Genomic DNA, 15,910 nt, shown 5'->3' with positions numbered 1-15,910 from the left:
TAGAAACACGAGGGCTTTTCTGCGGTATCCAACACTGCAGTTTTGGAAGTTAAGTCATGCAGACGGTGGCACAGGGACTGCCTGGGTCTGCGAGGGCTCCCATCATGAAGTCCCACAAACCAAGTGGCTTAAACCAGGTGTCCCCCACCTCCAGAATCTAATGCCTGATGATCTGAGGTGGGGCTGATGTAGTCATAATAGGAATAAAGTGAGCAATAGAGGTGATGCGCTTGAATCATCCCCAAAGTATCTCCCACCCTGGTCTCTGGAAAAATGGTCTTCCATGGAACCAGCTCCCGCTGCCCCTGGGGACCGCTGGGTTAGACGAAAGAAACGTGTCGTCTCCCGGTTTGGGTGTCCAGAAGGTCAAGGTCGTGGTGTCTGCAGGACTGATTCCCTCTGAGGATGGTGAGGGAGAATCTTTCATGCCTCTTAGCTTCTGGTGGATGCCAGCAGTCTTCAGGATTCATGGGCTTGTAGGAGCATCCCCCTGATCACTGCCTTCATCTTCATGTGGCATTCTGTGTGTGTGTGTCCATGACCAGTTTACCCCCTTTCTATAAGGATTCCCGGTCACACTGCACTAGAACCCACTCTGATGACCTTATCTTAACTTGGTCACCTCTGAAATGGTAATACCAGGAAGAGGTTCCATCTCAAAGGCCAAGGAGAGCAAGCTTTCACATTCTCCCCTGTACCTCCCACCAGGCTTCAGAGCGGATAGGACAGGCACCTCCTGACCGTGTCTTCAAGTAAAGCTGCATTTTGAGGTCTAGGGGTTAGGACTCCAACATCTGAATTTGGAGGAATGTGATGAAATGTGGTCTTCCCAGGTGACTCAGTGGTAAAGAACCCACTTGCCCAGCAGGAGATGCAGGAGATGTGGGTTCGATCCCTGGGTCGGGAAGATCCCATGGAGAAGGAAAGGGCAACCTACTCCAGTATTCTTGCCTGGGACGTTCCATGAACAGAGGAGCCTGGCAGGCTGCAGTCCATGGGGTCGCAAAGAGTTGGACATGACTGAGCAACTAAGCCACCACCACCATCGTAATTAAAGGCATAATGGGAACTAATAAAGGCATAATGGGAACTATAAGTTTAAAGGTAAAATATTATAGTATTTTCTTTGTGTCATTTCAAAATCTGTACACATTAAAAGAAACCTTTTAAAAAATGTGTGTTCCTTTTGGCCACAGTGGGTTTTGGTGGTTGTGCCCAGGCTTCCTCTGGTTGCAAGGAGCAGGGGCTGCCCTTCACTGTGCTGTGTGGGCATCTCACTTGCAGCAGCCCCTCTCGCTGTGGCGCACAGGCTCTGGTAGTTATGGTCCATGGGCCTGAGCTCGCGGACTTCAGACGTTGTGGCCCATGGGCTCAGCCACTCCAAGCCGTGTGGAATCTTTCCAGATCAGGGATTGAATGCGTCTCCTTCACTGGCAGGCAGATTCTTATCCACTGGGCCACCAGGGAAGCCCTGCATAAATTAACAATCAAGTTTAGAATCAAGTCTCTGCTGTGGTAAATCAGAACGGTGGTTACCTTCGGGGACAGGAAGAGAATGTGGGAACGAGGGACTTGTGAGTGTTGGCTGGGTTCTGTTTCTTGATCCAGGCGCCGTTTTCACTCATGCTTTTGTTGATTGAGAAAACCGAGTGAACGGCTTACTCATCATCAGAGCACCCCTCCATCATGCATCCTAGGCTTTAATATAAACCTTACCTGGAAAATCCCTCCAGGGCAGGAATTAGGACATCTGCTGCCTGCGTCTGGGACAGTTTGGTTTCTTGTCTGCAAGCACTGACATGGGTAACCCTCAACCAGAGCTGCAGGTGGGGAGGGGTGAGTTTAGGGAATAAGCAACAAGTGCAGCTTCTTGAATTGTTGAAAAATGCTGTTTTTTTGCAGGCCTCCCTGGACACCTGGACAAGAGACCTTGAATTTCATGCTGTGCAGGTAAGAAATTGGGGGGGGTTCTGATGGGTTAGACAGAGTCCTCCAGAAAAATGGAACAATTGTGTGTGTGTGTGTGTGTGTGTTGTGTGATGCATGGACACGCAGGGAAGAGTTTGTGTTTCAGCTCCAGTCCCAAGTCTTCTGGAGGCAGAATTCCTTCTTTCCCAGGACACTTCAGTCTTCTCTCTCTCTCTTTTTTTTTTTTTTAATTTAATTTATTTTTAATCAAAGGACATTTGCTTTATACTATTGTATCAGTTTCCGCCAAACATCTTCTCTTAAGCCCTTCAACTGATTGCCCAAGACCCACCAAGATTGTGGAGGATAAGCTGCTTTACTCAAAAGCCTACTGATTTAAATGTCATTCTCATCTAACACAAAGCTTCACCACAAACTGTAGACTGGTGTTTGACCAGACACTGGGTGCCCTGGCCTAGCCAACTTGACACATGAAAGTCACCATTGCATGTGACCCTGAAGATTAGTGAATCCCTGCCCAGAGCTCTGGACCCTGCACACTCCTCATCCTGTCCTGAATGCAGACATGCAGAATCCTATTGTAAGTGGATTTGTCAGAATCCCCTCAGATGAGATTAGCTTTCTCTATGTGTGTGTGAAGTCACTCAGTCATGTCCGACTCTTTGACCCCATGAATTGTAGCCCACCAGGCTTCTCTGTCCATGGGATTCTCCAAGTTCTGGAGTGGGTTGCCGTGCCCTCTTCCAGGGAATCTTCTCAACCCAGAGGTCAAACCCATGTATGTCTCCTGCAGAGGTGTGTTCTTTACCGCTAGAGCCACCTGTGCAGTTCACCTTTTTTTATTCATCTTGCTATAACAACAAGCTTAGCTGTGCATTTGGTTTCTACCTGTAAAGAGGTGGGGTTTAGAACAGTCCACGGCGTCCTGGTTCAGTGGCCTAATTTATGAGCCAAGCCCTTTTTATTCTCTGCTCATTTGTTTGTTTCCTATGGCGGAATCAGGCCTCTGTGGCTTTCCTTTACAGAACGGGCTTGGGCTTGTGCTCAGCCGCTAAATCGTGTCTGACTCTTTGCAACCCCATGGACTACAGCCTGCCAGGCTCCTTTGTCTGTGGGGATTCTCCAGGCAAGAATACTGGAGTGGGTTGCCACGTCCTCCTCCAGGTTCAGTTCAGTTCAGTCACTCAGTCGTGTCTGACTCTTTGCGACCCCATGGACTGCAGCACGCCAGGCCTCCCTGTCCATCGCCAACTCCTGGAGTTTACCCAAACCCATGTCCATTAAGTCGGTGATGCCATCCAGCCATCTCATCCAAGATAGGATCTTCCTAACCCAGGGATCGAACACGCATCTCCTACGTCTCCTGCACTGGCCGGCGGATTCTTTACCACTGGACCACCAGGGACATCTGGGTCTGCATATTCAAGGCATCCAGTTTTTTTGAAAAACATCCATGCACATGTGTGGTGGTTGGAAAATGGTTTAAAGAGAAGAGGCTGTTTCATGTGGGGTTTGCTTGCCTTTGGGGCTTCTGGTTTCCTCCTGGATCCGCCTTGGAGGGTATGGACTGAGCATGAGGGGGCAGAGAAGACCTCAGAAGCTTCAGCTCCACCACCAGCCCCTAGGCACTTGTGGATGAGGGGCACACTGCCCACCCATGAGAGTCAGAGGGAAACCGAAGAGGCCTGCAGGCAGCCAGCGTTGCTGGGTGGGGTGCGGGAGTGGGTGCAGGCATGTCGGAGGGGGAACATAATTAGTCCTTCTGAAGATCTGTTTCTGTTACATAAGGCAATTTAGCATCCTTCTCCCTGGGAAATCTCTCCTGGAGAAAATAGGCCATGCAAATGAAAATGGTAGAATTGGAAAATTGGTTGCATTTATGAGCCTCTGCTTGGAAGACATGAAGATGGCTGCTTGTAAACAAGTTGGTTTCCTGAGGGGTCACCGGGACAGACCCAGGACATTGTCCCTCACCTCCAAGGAGCAGATGGGTAGTAAATGCTCGGCATCTCCCTAGAAACCAGTCGCTATGAAGTCATCTGTTCTTTCAGGCTGAGAAGAATGCTCTGGGGGTGGGGGGAGAGGATGGGGGTAGTTTGGAGGAAGTAGTGCGGTGCAAAAGATTGAGGGCAGGAGGAGAAGGGGACGACAGAGGATGAGATGGTTCGATGGCATCACCGGCTCAATAGACATGAGTTTGAGCAAACTCTAGGAGATGTTGAAGGACACAGAAGCCTGGCATGCCACATTCCATGGAGTCACAAAGAGTTGGACACAGCTGAGCAACTGAACAATGCCAAGGTACAGGATCAACAGGGCGATGTGAGTAAGGTTCCCCAGACTCTAGTCCTAAATCCATGTCCCCTTTCTTCTGTCCCCATCGTGGCCTTTCTTGTTGTTATTGTTCAGTAGCTCAGTCGTGTCTGATTCTTTGTGACCCCATGAACTGCAGCACAGTTCCTCATCCTTCACTGTCTCCCAGAGTTTGCTCACACTCGTATCCATTGGGTTGATGGTGCCATCCAACCATTTCATCCTCTGTTGCCCGCTTCTCCTGCCCTCCATCTTTCCCAGCATCAGGCTTGTCCAATGAGTCAGCTCTGCTTATTGCCAAAGATCCATCCCTTTGTGGGTTGCAGGAGAGAGTTCTAGAGCCAACCTTGATCTCGTCCTACAGAGAGCTCTCACATCTTGGACACCCTTTGGTTTATGAGCTCTGGGTGGTGATACTGGCCCCCCTGAAAGTTTCCATCTTGATCCTTTATCTTTGAGAAGCCACAGAGAGTTAGAAAGGAGCTGAGATGAACCCAGGAGGCTGCTGGCAGGGGCCCTCTGAGAGTAGGAAATGCAGGGTACCCCAAAGGAAGATGTACTCACTGCCCTAAAAAGAAAAAAAAAAGGTGGGGGGCGGTGGGGGGGCAGGGAACTCCAGTTTTATTTTTTCTTCCAAATATTGTTTTACAATGTATCACAAAAGTCCATTTGATTTCTGTTTTCCTGTTTAAGGTGTTATCAGGTAGAACTGATGGGTTTGCTGGTAAAAACAGGTAGAATGGAGCCAGACTTTGGGATGGAATTCTGCCAGACTTTTGGGGACAGGCAGTTTGTTGCTGGGGGAGAGGCTGGGAATGGTGAAAGTTCATTCATTCTTCTTTGCTGTAGAGCAGAGGGCCTGTTGGTGTTTGATAGAAAGAGGGAAAGGGAGGCGGTGGAGAATTGGACTTGGCCTTGACCTGGAGCGGATGCCCACCCTCTCTGCTCCACCCTTTATAGCACCCTGCTGATGGTCTCATCTGTAGCATCCTGGATGCCCTGGACTACAGTGTGGTCCCTGCCCCAGCCAGTCGTTGCACCTAGCCTTTCTCTCTACCACTAGAACAAGCCTGGCCCTGCTCCAGCTTCCAGAGGGCAGCGTGGAGTCAAGGGTTAAGAACACATCGACTTTCAGGGAGGGCTGCAAAAATCTGAGTTGCTGTCAGGCTCCTGAGTGACTTCTTTTTTTTAAAAAAATGAAATAGAGTTGATTTACAGTGTTGTGCCCATGTCTGCTGTACAGCCAAGTGACTCAGTCATACATGTGTATACATCCCTATTTTTGACTATTCTTTTCCATTATGGTTTCTCACAGGATATTGAATATAGTCCCCTGTGCTCGATGGTAGGCCCTTGTTCATCCATCCTACATGTAACAGTCTGCATCTGCCAACCCCCAAATCCCGCTCCATCCCTCCGCTTCCTCCTTCCCCTTGGTAACCACAGGGTGTTCTCTATGAGTCTCTGTTTTGTACCTAGGCTCACTTGTGCCCCATTTTAGGTTCCACGTATAAGGGATCTCCTATGCACTTGTCTTTCTCCTTCTGACTCGCTTCGCGCAGGATGAGACTCTCTAGTTGCATCCGTGTTGCTGCGAGTGGCCTTCTCTTTTCACAGCTGTGCAGCGTTCCCTGGTGTGTATGTAACCACACCTTCTTTATCCACTCATCTGTCTACAGACGTTTAGGTCGTTTCCAGGCCTAGGCTGTTGTGAATAGTGCTGTTGTGAGCACAGTGGTGCGTGTATCTTTTTGAATTGTCTGGGTATATTTAGCTACTGCAGGCACCTCTGGAAGAAGGGATAACAGCATTTGCCTCATCATGGGTCTTGCTCTTCGTGTAGTGTCTGGCGTTCCAAGTATCCTCAGTAAAGGTGGTGGTGGCTGATAAGACGCTGGTGAAGGTGTTTGCAGGAGCTTCACCTCTTCCTTCCTCCTGCTCACCCGCCCATGGACGGGAGCAAGCCACCTCAGCCGAAGGCTGGGCTCCCAGCAGGTGCTGCCCTGAGGTGGCACTCACTCAAGGCTGGGGTGGGTGCCCCCACACCCCATTTCTCTCCTGCCATCTTTCTCACTCAAAACCTGGACACAATGAACCCCAATCCAGAAATGCTTTGAAAATCCTTGTTAGAAAGGGCTACCCAAGTGCAAGGGGATGTTTCCTTGAGAAGCTTTTCAACAGCGTCCATGAAAAATAGATGAGCTTTCTTGAACTGCAAATATTCTTAAGGTTTAAGGCAAAAAATGTGAAAATTGGTCTCTTTCCCCGCTGCACCCCCCACTCCTGGTGAGGTCAGGGATTCGGTTGCCTCTGTTTAACAGTAAACATCAAACACAGACTTTAGGGCCAGAGAAAAGCTTCTTCCTTGTGGCATCACCCTTCCCAGAAGCTTGAACCCAATTAATTTTAATTCAGTTCTGTTTCCACTGGCTTTTTTGTTTTTTTTTTTTTTTTTAATTTCAGTAACTATTTGATAAGCTTTCTCTCCGTGCCTGGCTTCATGCCAGAGGCTGTGGGGTTGAAGATGTCTAAAACAGTCAAATTCACTCCCATCAGAGGGATTATAATTGAGTTCAATCAGGGCAACACTTGACAGCATAAATGGCCGAATTGTGCCAATTTAAGTACACAGGTAAGAGCCCACGTGAGCTTCCCAGGTGGAGCAGTGGTGAAGAATCTGCCTGCAGTGCAGGAGACACGGGTTCGATCCCTGGGTCAGGAAGATCCCCTGGAAGAGGAAATGGCAACCCACTTCAGTATTCCTGCCTGGAAAATCCCATGGACAGAGGAGCCTGTCGGACTACAACCCATAGGGTCCCAGAGAGTCAGACATAACTGAGTGAGCCACAGTAGAGACATGGCTTAGTGACTAAACAACTACAGCAAGAGTGCACGTGAGCAGAGGAAGACAGGGCTCAGAAATTAACCCAGGCAGGCCCAGGGCTCCATGGGTTGGTCGTCCACCTCCTTGGCTTCACTGAACACATAAACACTGAGGTTATGATGGAGCACTTTTTGCCTCTGCAAATCTTAGGACTCTGCTGTAGCTAAGATGGGAGGTTACCAGGAGTCCTCATAGGCTTTACCTCGGTTTGTTGAGCTTGTTCTAGGAAAATGGATATCCTTGGATATCCCATGGATATCCCTGTCCTTGTTGGAGCATGTCAGACAGCACAGTGTGGGGAGCTGGGGACCACTAAGCCCACTGTGGCCTAGGGAGAGGGCCGTGGCTTCCCTGGAGCGTCCTCTAGGTCTGGGCACTTCCCTTGTTCAACATGCAGCTGAGAGCCTAGAGTTTTAGAAAACAGGTTTCTTAACTCTACTTTGGTAACTCCTCAAAGAGGGATCCTGTTGTGCGTTCTTGTGTGCATCTGAGTACCTATGTTTGCTTCTGATTGGAAGGATAAAAAGCCCAAAGAACAAGAAAAAAGAGGGGATTTTCTTCATCGACCATTTTCCAAGAAGCTGGACAAGAATCTGCCATCGCACAAACAGCCGTCGGCCTCGCTCATCACTCAGATTCAGAGCACCAGGGCCCTGCTCAAGGATCGCAAGGCCTCCAAGCCTGGCTTCCCCGACAAAGGTGGGTCAGCGTGTGGGACTCTCCAGGCCTCTTGTGTTCAACTGCGTGGCTGCTGTGTATCCCATGCTGGTGTCTGTGTGGGCCCCTGGGACAGACACGACTCCTGTGCCCATGGGAAAGCAGAATTAATGTTTGAGAGGCGATGTGAGAACAAGCAAGGTCCTAACTGCTTGGTGTGGTCCACCTGTGTGGGCGGTGTTTGAGAAACCAGAGATGGGGTGTGTGGAGAAATCAGGGTGTAAAGTATTGCAGGAGTAGAGAGTGGGGTGCAGGAGCTTGTGGGTGCAGAAGTCAGGGTGTAGAGTATTACAGGAGTAGGGACTAGGGTGCAGGAGCAGAGATGGGGTGCAGGAGCCGAGATCAGGGTGCAGGAGCAGAAATGGGGTACAGGAATATAGATAGGATGTAGGAACAGAGATTGGGGTGCAGGAGTAGAGATGGAGTGCAGGAGTAGAGATTGGAGAGTAGGAGCAGAGATGGGGTACAGGAATAGAGATGGGGTGCAGAAGCAGAGATTGGGAGGGATGATTTTGCAGAAGCAGACGTCAAGGTGGGTAGTACTATGGGAGCAGAGACTGGGTGCATGGTTTTGTGGGAGAGCAGATACCAGGGTGCATGGGATTTTGGGAGTAGAAGCTGGGGTGCTTGGTATTTTATTGAGGTAGCAGAGATTGAGGTGTATCATCGAGCCAGGCATCAGGGTTCAGTTTTAGGGGGCAGAGATTGAGGTTCAGGAGCAGGGATGGGGCATGCTCTTGAGGGAGCCTTCCCCAAAAAGTACACCCTGAGAGGCAGTGACATGTGGTCCACAGAGTCTGGGCTCTGGGTGGAGGTAGGGTGCTCAAACCCAGCTCCGAGGCTGCTGATGCCCCAAGTTCCTCACCCTCTGAGGATCTTTACTGATTCCCTTCCTTGTGAAAGGAAACCTGCCTGTCAGAGAGCTATTGGGTGGATCCAGTGAGATAAGGGCCCCCTTGATGGTTCAGATGGTAAAGAATCGGCCTGCCAATGCAAGAGATCCAGGTTTGATCCCTACATCAGGAAGATCCCCTGGAGGAGGAAATGGCAACCCACTCCAGTATTCCTGCCTAGAGAATTCCATGGACAGAAGAGCCTAGCGGGCTACAGTCCATGGGGTCACAAAGAGTTGGATGCAACTGAGTGGTTTACACTTCCACTTTTCACTTCAATGAGAAACACGTGTGGGCTTCTCCTCCTCATTCGTCATCCAGCGCATGAGGTAACTGATGGATATGGGGCTCTCTCCTCTGGAGCAGGCATCCAGGGATGCGGAAAGGAGACTTAACACACCCTGAGAGCCTGGAGGGGCGCAGGGAGCCAGGGAGTGTGTCCTGAAGCCAACTGTGGGGTAGAGGAGCGTTCTCCTGACAGAGGGCGGATGGGTGGTGCAGTCCAGCCTTTGACCCCTTTGTTTTAAATGTGAAGAAACTAAGGTTCCAGGAGGGCTCTGGCTGTCTGACATTAACCAGCAGGAAAGCACACTGTTGCTGTTCAGCCACGATGTCATCTCTGACTCCTTGCGACCCCGTGGACTGCAGCACGCCAGGCCTCCCTGTCCTTCACCATCTCCTGGAGTTCACTCAAACTCATGTCCATTGAGTTGATGATGCGGTCCAGCCACCTCATCCTCTGTCGCCCCCTTCTCCTGCCTTCAATCTTGCCCAGCAGCAGGTGATGTGACCTGACTCACATCAGGTGGGCAGAGTAGTGGAGCTTCAGCTTCAGCATCAGTCCTCCCAGTGAATATTCAGGGTTGACTTCCTTTAGGATAGACTGATTTGATCTCCCTGTAGTCCAAGGGACTCTCAAGAGTCTTCTCCAGCATCACAGTTCAAAAGCATCAGTTCTTTGATGCTCAAGCTTTCTTTATAGTCCAACTCGCACATCCATACATGACTACTGGGAAAACCATAGCTTTGACTAGACGGACCTTTGTTGGCAAAGTACTGGGGACATTCAAAACAGTAGCATGTGTCTTTCTGACTCTAGGAGGGACCAGCTGTCACCCAGGGAGGAGCAAATCTACTTGGTTCCATTTCATTCTGCAGGCGTCAGGAAGGCAGGGGCCCCATTGGAGAGACTGTGCTTGTCCCTCCTCGGGAGACCTTCCTTTCTGGCTTTGGAACCAGCAGTGAATCTGGGCCCTCAACAATGGCATCCTGTGGGTTCCCCGAAGGAAGGTCTAGGTAGTAGCTGCAATTTGGGGTTAACTTTGTATTGGGCTTCCCTGGTGGCTCAGATGGTAAAGCGTCTGCCTACAATGCGGGAGACCCAGGTTTGATCCCTAGGTTGGGAAGATCCCTTGGAGAAGGAAATGGCAACCCACTCTAGTATTCTTGCCTGGAAAATTCCATGGATGGAGGAGCTTGGCGGGGGGCGGGGTGGGCTACAGTCCATGGGTCGCCAAGAGTCGGGCATGACTGAGCAGCTTCACTCACTCATGTAGCCCTGTTCCTTGGTACTTTCCTGGGCCAACTCTCATCTGTTCCTTTGCATTTTGTCTTTGTCCTGGGATTTGGAAGTTTGTGCCGAGAAGCGCTGAGGATCCTGTATTAACTGTTCATACTGACCACTCATGGGGTGGCGGGCACTGCTGCAGCTCTTACCTCAACCCATGAGATCATTCTCACCCCCATTTCTAGAGATGAGGAAATAGCACAGAGAGTTGTCCAAAGTCAGGGAGCTGGTAAGTGATGGAGTCCAGATTTCCAGCCCAGCAGCCTGGCTCCAGAGCTTTCTCTGCTGACCAGGGTAGCTGACTCCTTCCCGGGAAGGATGGGGTGAGGAGGAGCCAGCCGACATACCTAGGGCTTGGGCGGGTGACTCTGCCCTTCTCGCTGGGGACCATGCAGGGTCCAGGTCTCTGCCCCAGGGCTGACTCTGGGGTGGGGATAAATAGGGTGCCTGTGGGAGGTATCCTGCCAGGGTTTATACCTCTAGGCAAGCAGAGGAAGCAGAAGGGGGTGGAGGGAGAAGCTGGGCTACAAGATTGAGGCACACAGCCATCTCAGGGAGAGGCAGGGGGCTCGCGTGCCAGCTGGAACACTGGAGACGTTAGCCGTCAATGAAATTTCCCGTCTCTCTGCCCGTGAATCTCAGGCATCTGTGCTGGCCCCAGGAGGAGACTTATTTGGGATCTGTGTATATATTTATGTGAGGGGAGGAGGATTCCCAGTGCCCTTGGCTGTTGCCGGTGGCAACAGCTCGTTCCTGCCTCCAGGCTCCAACAGGGCTGTCAGGTGTGATGGTAGGAGAACCACCCAAGACAGGGCCTGAACCTGGCCTCACTTCCCTCAGCGCCAAACACTGGGGGTTTTCCCTTCCTTCTCTGTCAAAGCTTGCAAACCTGGATTCTAGCCTGTGCCAGCTTGAGATGGAAGCCACGGGAGCTGGCTGGTTGCCTGAAATCTATAGGTGAAGAGTGTTTCACCCCTGTTCAGGACTGGGTGAGGGTCCGGGGAGGCCAGAAGTCACGAGAGAGTCTTTAAAAGGGAGGAAATTCTGGGGCCTCCCTGGTGGCTCAGTGGTAAAGAATCCGCCTGCCAATGCGGGAGCCACAGGTTTGATCAGGTTTCCCCTGATCTTGGAAGATCCCACATGCCGAGGAGCAAGTTGGCCTTTGCGCCACAACTGGGAACCCGTGCGCTAGAGCCCTTGAGCTGCAGCTGCTGAAGTCCACACACACCAGAGCCCATGCTCTGCAGCAAGGGAGGCCGCCACAATGAGAAGCCTGCACACCGCAGCTAGAGAGTAGCCCCCGCACAGCAATGAAGGCTCGGCAGAGCCAAAAGTAATGAACAAATAAAAATTTGAAAAAGGGAGGACATTCTGACACATGCTGCAGCACAGAGGAACCTGGAGAACACTGTACTCAGTGAAACAAGCCAGTTACTAAAGGACAAATGCTGTCGATTCCACCTACAGGAGGGAGCTAGAGTAGTCAGCTGTGTAGACCAGTTGCCCCAGGCAACCGCTAGCAGATCTGCAAGTGAAGAGTTCTACTAGCATGTGAATGTACTTAAGTGCCCTGTACACTTAAAAGAGGTTAAGTAATAAATAGTTTAAAATTTATGTTAGGTAATTTTTACCATAGTTTTTTTTTTAAGTTACGAAGAAACCTTCCTTCCGGTTTTGATTATCTGAGGACCAAACTTGCAAGTCCTCAGGGAGTTGGGATCCACGTGCTTCCGGCAGTTTTGTGGTCATTCTGCTGAGTCACAGACCTTTTCATTCAGAGGCTCCTGGGCGGGGTCCAGAATTTTAAGGAACCGAAAGGAGAGCAGAAGTTAAGCTGGTGCTGTGAGGCAAGTCAGAATCCAGGAGGCCTCCTGTCCCTGGCCTTCTGTCCCCTGCACTCCAGGAAGACCGTCTGCTTCCCCGCGGGCAGAGTGGGAAGCCATGTGCTCTGTCTGACCTCCCCGGGCACCTCCCGCCCCGTCTCAGTACAACTGGGGGTCCGAGTGCGTGGGAACAGGGCTGTGGGCACTGACTGTGTGGCAGCTTCACGCCTCCTTTTCTTTCTTGGTATACAGATTCCTTCGGCTGCCGCAATCTTTTTCGCAAAACCTCGGACTCCAATTGTGTGGCCTCCTCCTCCATGGAGTTCATCCCCGTGCCACCCCCCAGGACCCCCAGGATCGTGAAGAAACCGGAGCCCCCTCAGCAGGGGCCTGGGAGCACCAGCCTCCCCGTCAAGGAAGACCCCCTGATGCTGGATATGGTGCGCTCCTTCGAGTCCGTGGATCGCGACGACCAGACAGAACTACTCTCCCCGTCCCATCACTATAGAATTCTGAACTCTCCCGGGGGTCTGGCTCGCTGTGAGCGGACACTCTCGCCCGTCCTGCTGCCTGGAAGCCCATCGCCTCTCCAAACTCCTTTGCACCCCACTCTGGTCTCCTTTGCTCATGAAGATAAGAACAGCCCCCCCAAAGAGGAGGGCACGTGCCCCCCAGCCCCGGGGCCCGGTAACAGCCCCGTGCAACCCCTGGGGAGTCCCAACTGTGTCAAGAGCCGAGGCAGGTTCCCCATGATGGGCATCGGACAGATGCTGAGGAAGCGGCATCAGAGCCTGCAGCCCCCTGCAGACAGGCCCCTGGAGGCCAGCATGCCCCCGCTGCAGCCCCTGACCCCCACAAGCCTCTCCTTTGACTTGGCTGATGGGGTTAAAGGCCAGTGCTAACCTGGGCCAGCAAAGGGGATCCGGGCATTTCTAAAGAAAGCAGTGGAGCAGCTCCACGTATCCATCAGGGTGTGAAGACTCTAACGCCTCTCCTGGAGTACCCTTCACAGCCTCATCTCCTCCTGACATTTGCTGTCCCTACAGCTGAAACCACAGACCCAGAGCCTGTACTCCCCGGTCTCACGTAGGGTCCCCACTGGAGATGCTTAGACTCCCAGGAGGGCTGGCTGGCTGTGTGGCCAACTCCATCAGCCATGGCCTCCTTCCTCCCACCTGCTCACTGGCCCTCCACCCACCTCCCTCAGCCGGGCTGGCAGGGAGAACCCTGTGCTGGCCTCAGCCTTCTCAGACCATACACCCTTCTGAGCTGTCTCTCCACGCTGTACTCTGTGTGTGCCTCTCAGTGGGTTGGTCTCATTTCAGCAGTCACATGGCAGGGGAAGCACAACGTGGTTCACCCAGGCCACAGATTCTCCTTTAATCGAGAGAACTCCCTGCAGGGTGGCAAGAGCTCGTCACCCAGAGAACCCAGCTTCAGGACCCCCTGGGGAAGATGGGCAGGAAGCTTAGAAACCAGCACCACCCCCTCTGACTGGGTCCAAGACTGATCCCCACAGCGGGGTCCCCAGTGAATGGAAAGGACCAATGGGGGACCCTCATTTGCCAAGCAGGGTCTTGATGGAATTTTTTTTTCACTTGGTTGAAACTTGCTAACAGTTGAATTATTAGTATCTTCTCCAAAGGTGATTGTTCTTTATGTGATGTCATTAAATCGAGCCAACATGATTTTTAGAAACCTGGGTGGCGAAATGGGAAGTGATTTCACCAAACTCCTGTTCTCACGAGAGGATGAGCATGGAGGGCATCAAGGCTTGCCCAGGTGACATTTTCAGTGGGGCTGGCCCATGGTGGCCTGCAGGAGGGGACGTGACCCTAGCCGGCCACCTGTCCTTCCCATTGGATCACCAGAGCCCGGGTCCTTCTGGAAGGTGCAGAGCATAGTTACAGTCGGTTATTTAGAAAGAGAAGACAGGTAAGGTTGAATATGGACGCGCCCAGAAGGCACCGTTAGCTCTGTGCAATGCAGTTTTCAAGCTGCCAAGGCAACAAGTGTGGTTTAGAGCTCAGCCAGTTTGCCGTGAGCAGTGAGAGACTCGTGTGGAGGGACTCACGTTCAAAGCACAGTACTGTATCTTCTCTGAGGAAAGCAGGGTTCCTCAAACAAGGCTTTGAATCCGCGGTCGGTTTTCACACCCTTTACAAGGATGGATGCAACCAAAGATGCACCTCTAGGTCTGTGTCCGTGCCGTCCCTGTGTATGTGTTTTGTGGACCCCAGTGTTGTCTGACCGCGTCTAGTTTGGAGCCTGCCGGGACCTGTCTCCACTGGGGCCGGGGCCCTGGCCCTTGGTGGGGACCACTCGGCCGTGAACAGAATTGGCAAAAGTAGAATTGGCACAGGTTGGATGCAGGTCAGCTCGGAGACAGGTTCCACTGTGGCTTGGAGTCTTCAACTGCTGGCTGGTGCGGGCGTGACCGCCGCTGGGGCCACCCCAGGGCTAGTCTTCCCAGCCCACTGATCCGAAAGAAGTCTGTGACCCTGGAGCCTTGCAGAGCCTGCCTTCGCTTCCACCGGCAGCCAGCCTGTGCCTGAGCGCGCTGGGGGTGGGTCTTCCTTTCTTCTCATTCCACACTGGTGACCTCCTTCTGCCCCACATGTCCCTGACTGAGTGAAGAGAGGGTGGACACCTGGCTGTGCCCAGTCCTGGCCGATCTTGACGAGAACCTGGGCAGCTGCTCCCCTCGCCTTGTTGGGGATTGCCCCAGCCCTGGGGCTTGTTGGGAGGAGGTCAGACTCCCCACTGTGGGTGGCACTCCTTTGGTTGGCTCCAGACCAGGTTCTGGAACTTTCCATTGAAAAATAGAGCTTTTTTTTTTTTTAAGCAGAGAGAAGAAAAGAAGCAGCTGAGAAGTCCCTTTCTCCATTTGACACGGAGTGTTGGGTTTTTGATCAGTGAAGGAGCCTCTTTGAAGATGGTTCCCAGCTGCAAGTGTGGCTCCGCGGGCCTGCAGGCTGCGTGCGTGCGAACTTGGTCTAAGCTCTTTCCGTCTCTCGTGTTTTACTTGCCTCGAAACCATGAACGTTTCTGTGTCGCTGTGTTCGCCTGCTGGGACGTGTTCCCCCAATCCTGGCACGCTTCCAGAATAGCCGACCGTCTGCATCACCACTGGCAACTTGAACTGTGAACTCAGGTTTTTTCCAAGCCCAGTGAGAGGTGAGGGGGCAGTGAGGAAGGGGAGAACCTGTATTTTGTGTGTGTGAGCGCCCGACAAATCTATGGAATCGAGTGAGAGGAGAAATATTGAATTCTTTATTATTTTATTATATTTATATGGAGACCTTGAGTATCTCTTTGGTAAGTACAAAGCGTGTTTTGTCTCTTGGACCCATGGCTGTCTCTTGTTAGTCTGCGCCCGTGAGCTCAGTCAGCCTGTGTGTAGTTACTGCCGAAAGTGACGGCTATCATCGTGTGATATCCGGAAGTCAAGTTGGCTTTGGTTGTACGATTTGGTCATAAGTAAGGACTGTATTTATGTCACCTGTATGAAATATATGTACTTTTATAACAACTGTGAAATACACTTTTCCCTCACTATGACTGCTTCGTTTATTGACTGATACATCTGAAAACTAAGAGTATGTTGCCAAAGAGTGGTGTCGGCTTCTAAGCAAGGTTCTTGGCCCAGCAACGGACAGAATACAAGAGGGATCGAGGTGCGGGTATTCAGGGCATATTTGGCTTTGCCTTATTGCTACAGGGGTGCCTGCAGACTTCTATCTGCCCGATGTACTGTAAATGGTCATTCAAAGTGAATCAGCAT

General features: G+C 51.7%; 1 protein-coding gene across 2 annotated transcripts in view; it reads left to right on the top strand.

Moving 5' to 3' along the window:
* HUNK (hormonally up-regulated Neu-associated kinase) overlaps positions 1-15,684 on the top strand; it is a 134,179-nt gene extending 118,495 nt beyond the window's left edge. Inside the window, exons 9-12 of one of the 2 annotated variants that reach the window (XR_006055609.2) lie at positions 1,903-1,950; positions 7,645-7,825; positions 12,379-14,692; positions 14,975-15,684. Coding sequence is in view for 1 of the 2 variants with exons in the window: in XM_004003742.6 (XP_004003791.4) it covers positions 1,903-1,950; positions 7,645-7,825; positions 12,379-13,028 (879 nt within the window). In the remaining variant the exon portion in view is untranslated. Of the gene's footprint in view, positions 1-1,902; positions 1,951-7,644; positions 7,826-12,378 lie in introns of both variants that reach the window. The other variant, XM_004003742.6, reaches the window with a different exon arrangement.
* Positions 15,685-15,910: the final 226 nt, after the last annotated feature.

Source organism: Ovis aries, chromosome 1, assembly GCF_016772045.2.
Source record: "Ovis aries strain OAR_USU_Benz2616 breed Rambouillet chromosome 1, ARS-UI_Ramb_v3.0, whole genome shotgun sequence".
NCBI classification, from domain to species: domain Eukaryota; kingdom Metazoa; phylum Chordata; class Mammalia; order Artiodactyla; family Bovidae; genus Ovis; species Ovis aries.
Note: the sequence above shows the minus strand (reverse complement) of the source record. Positions and strands in the feature narration are given on the sequence as shown.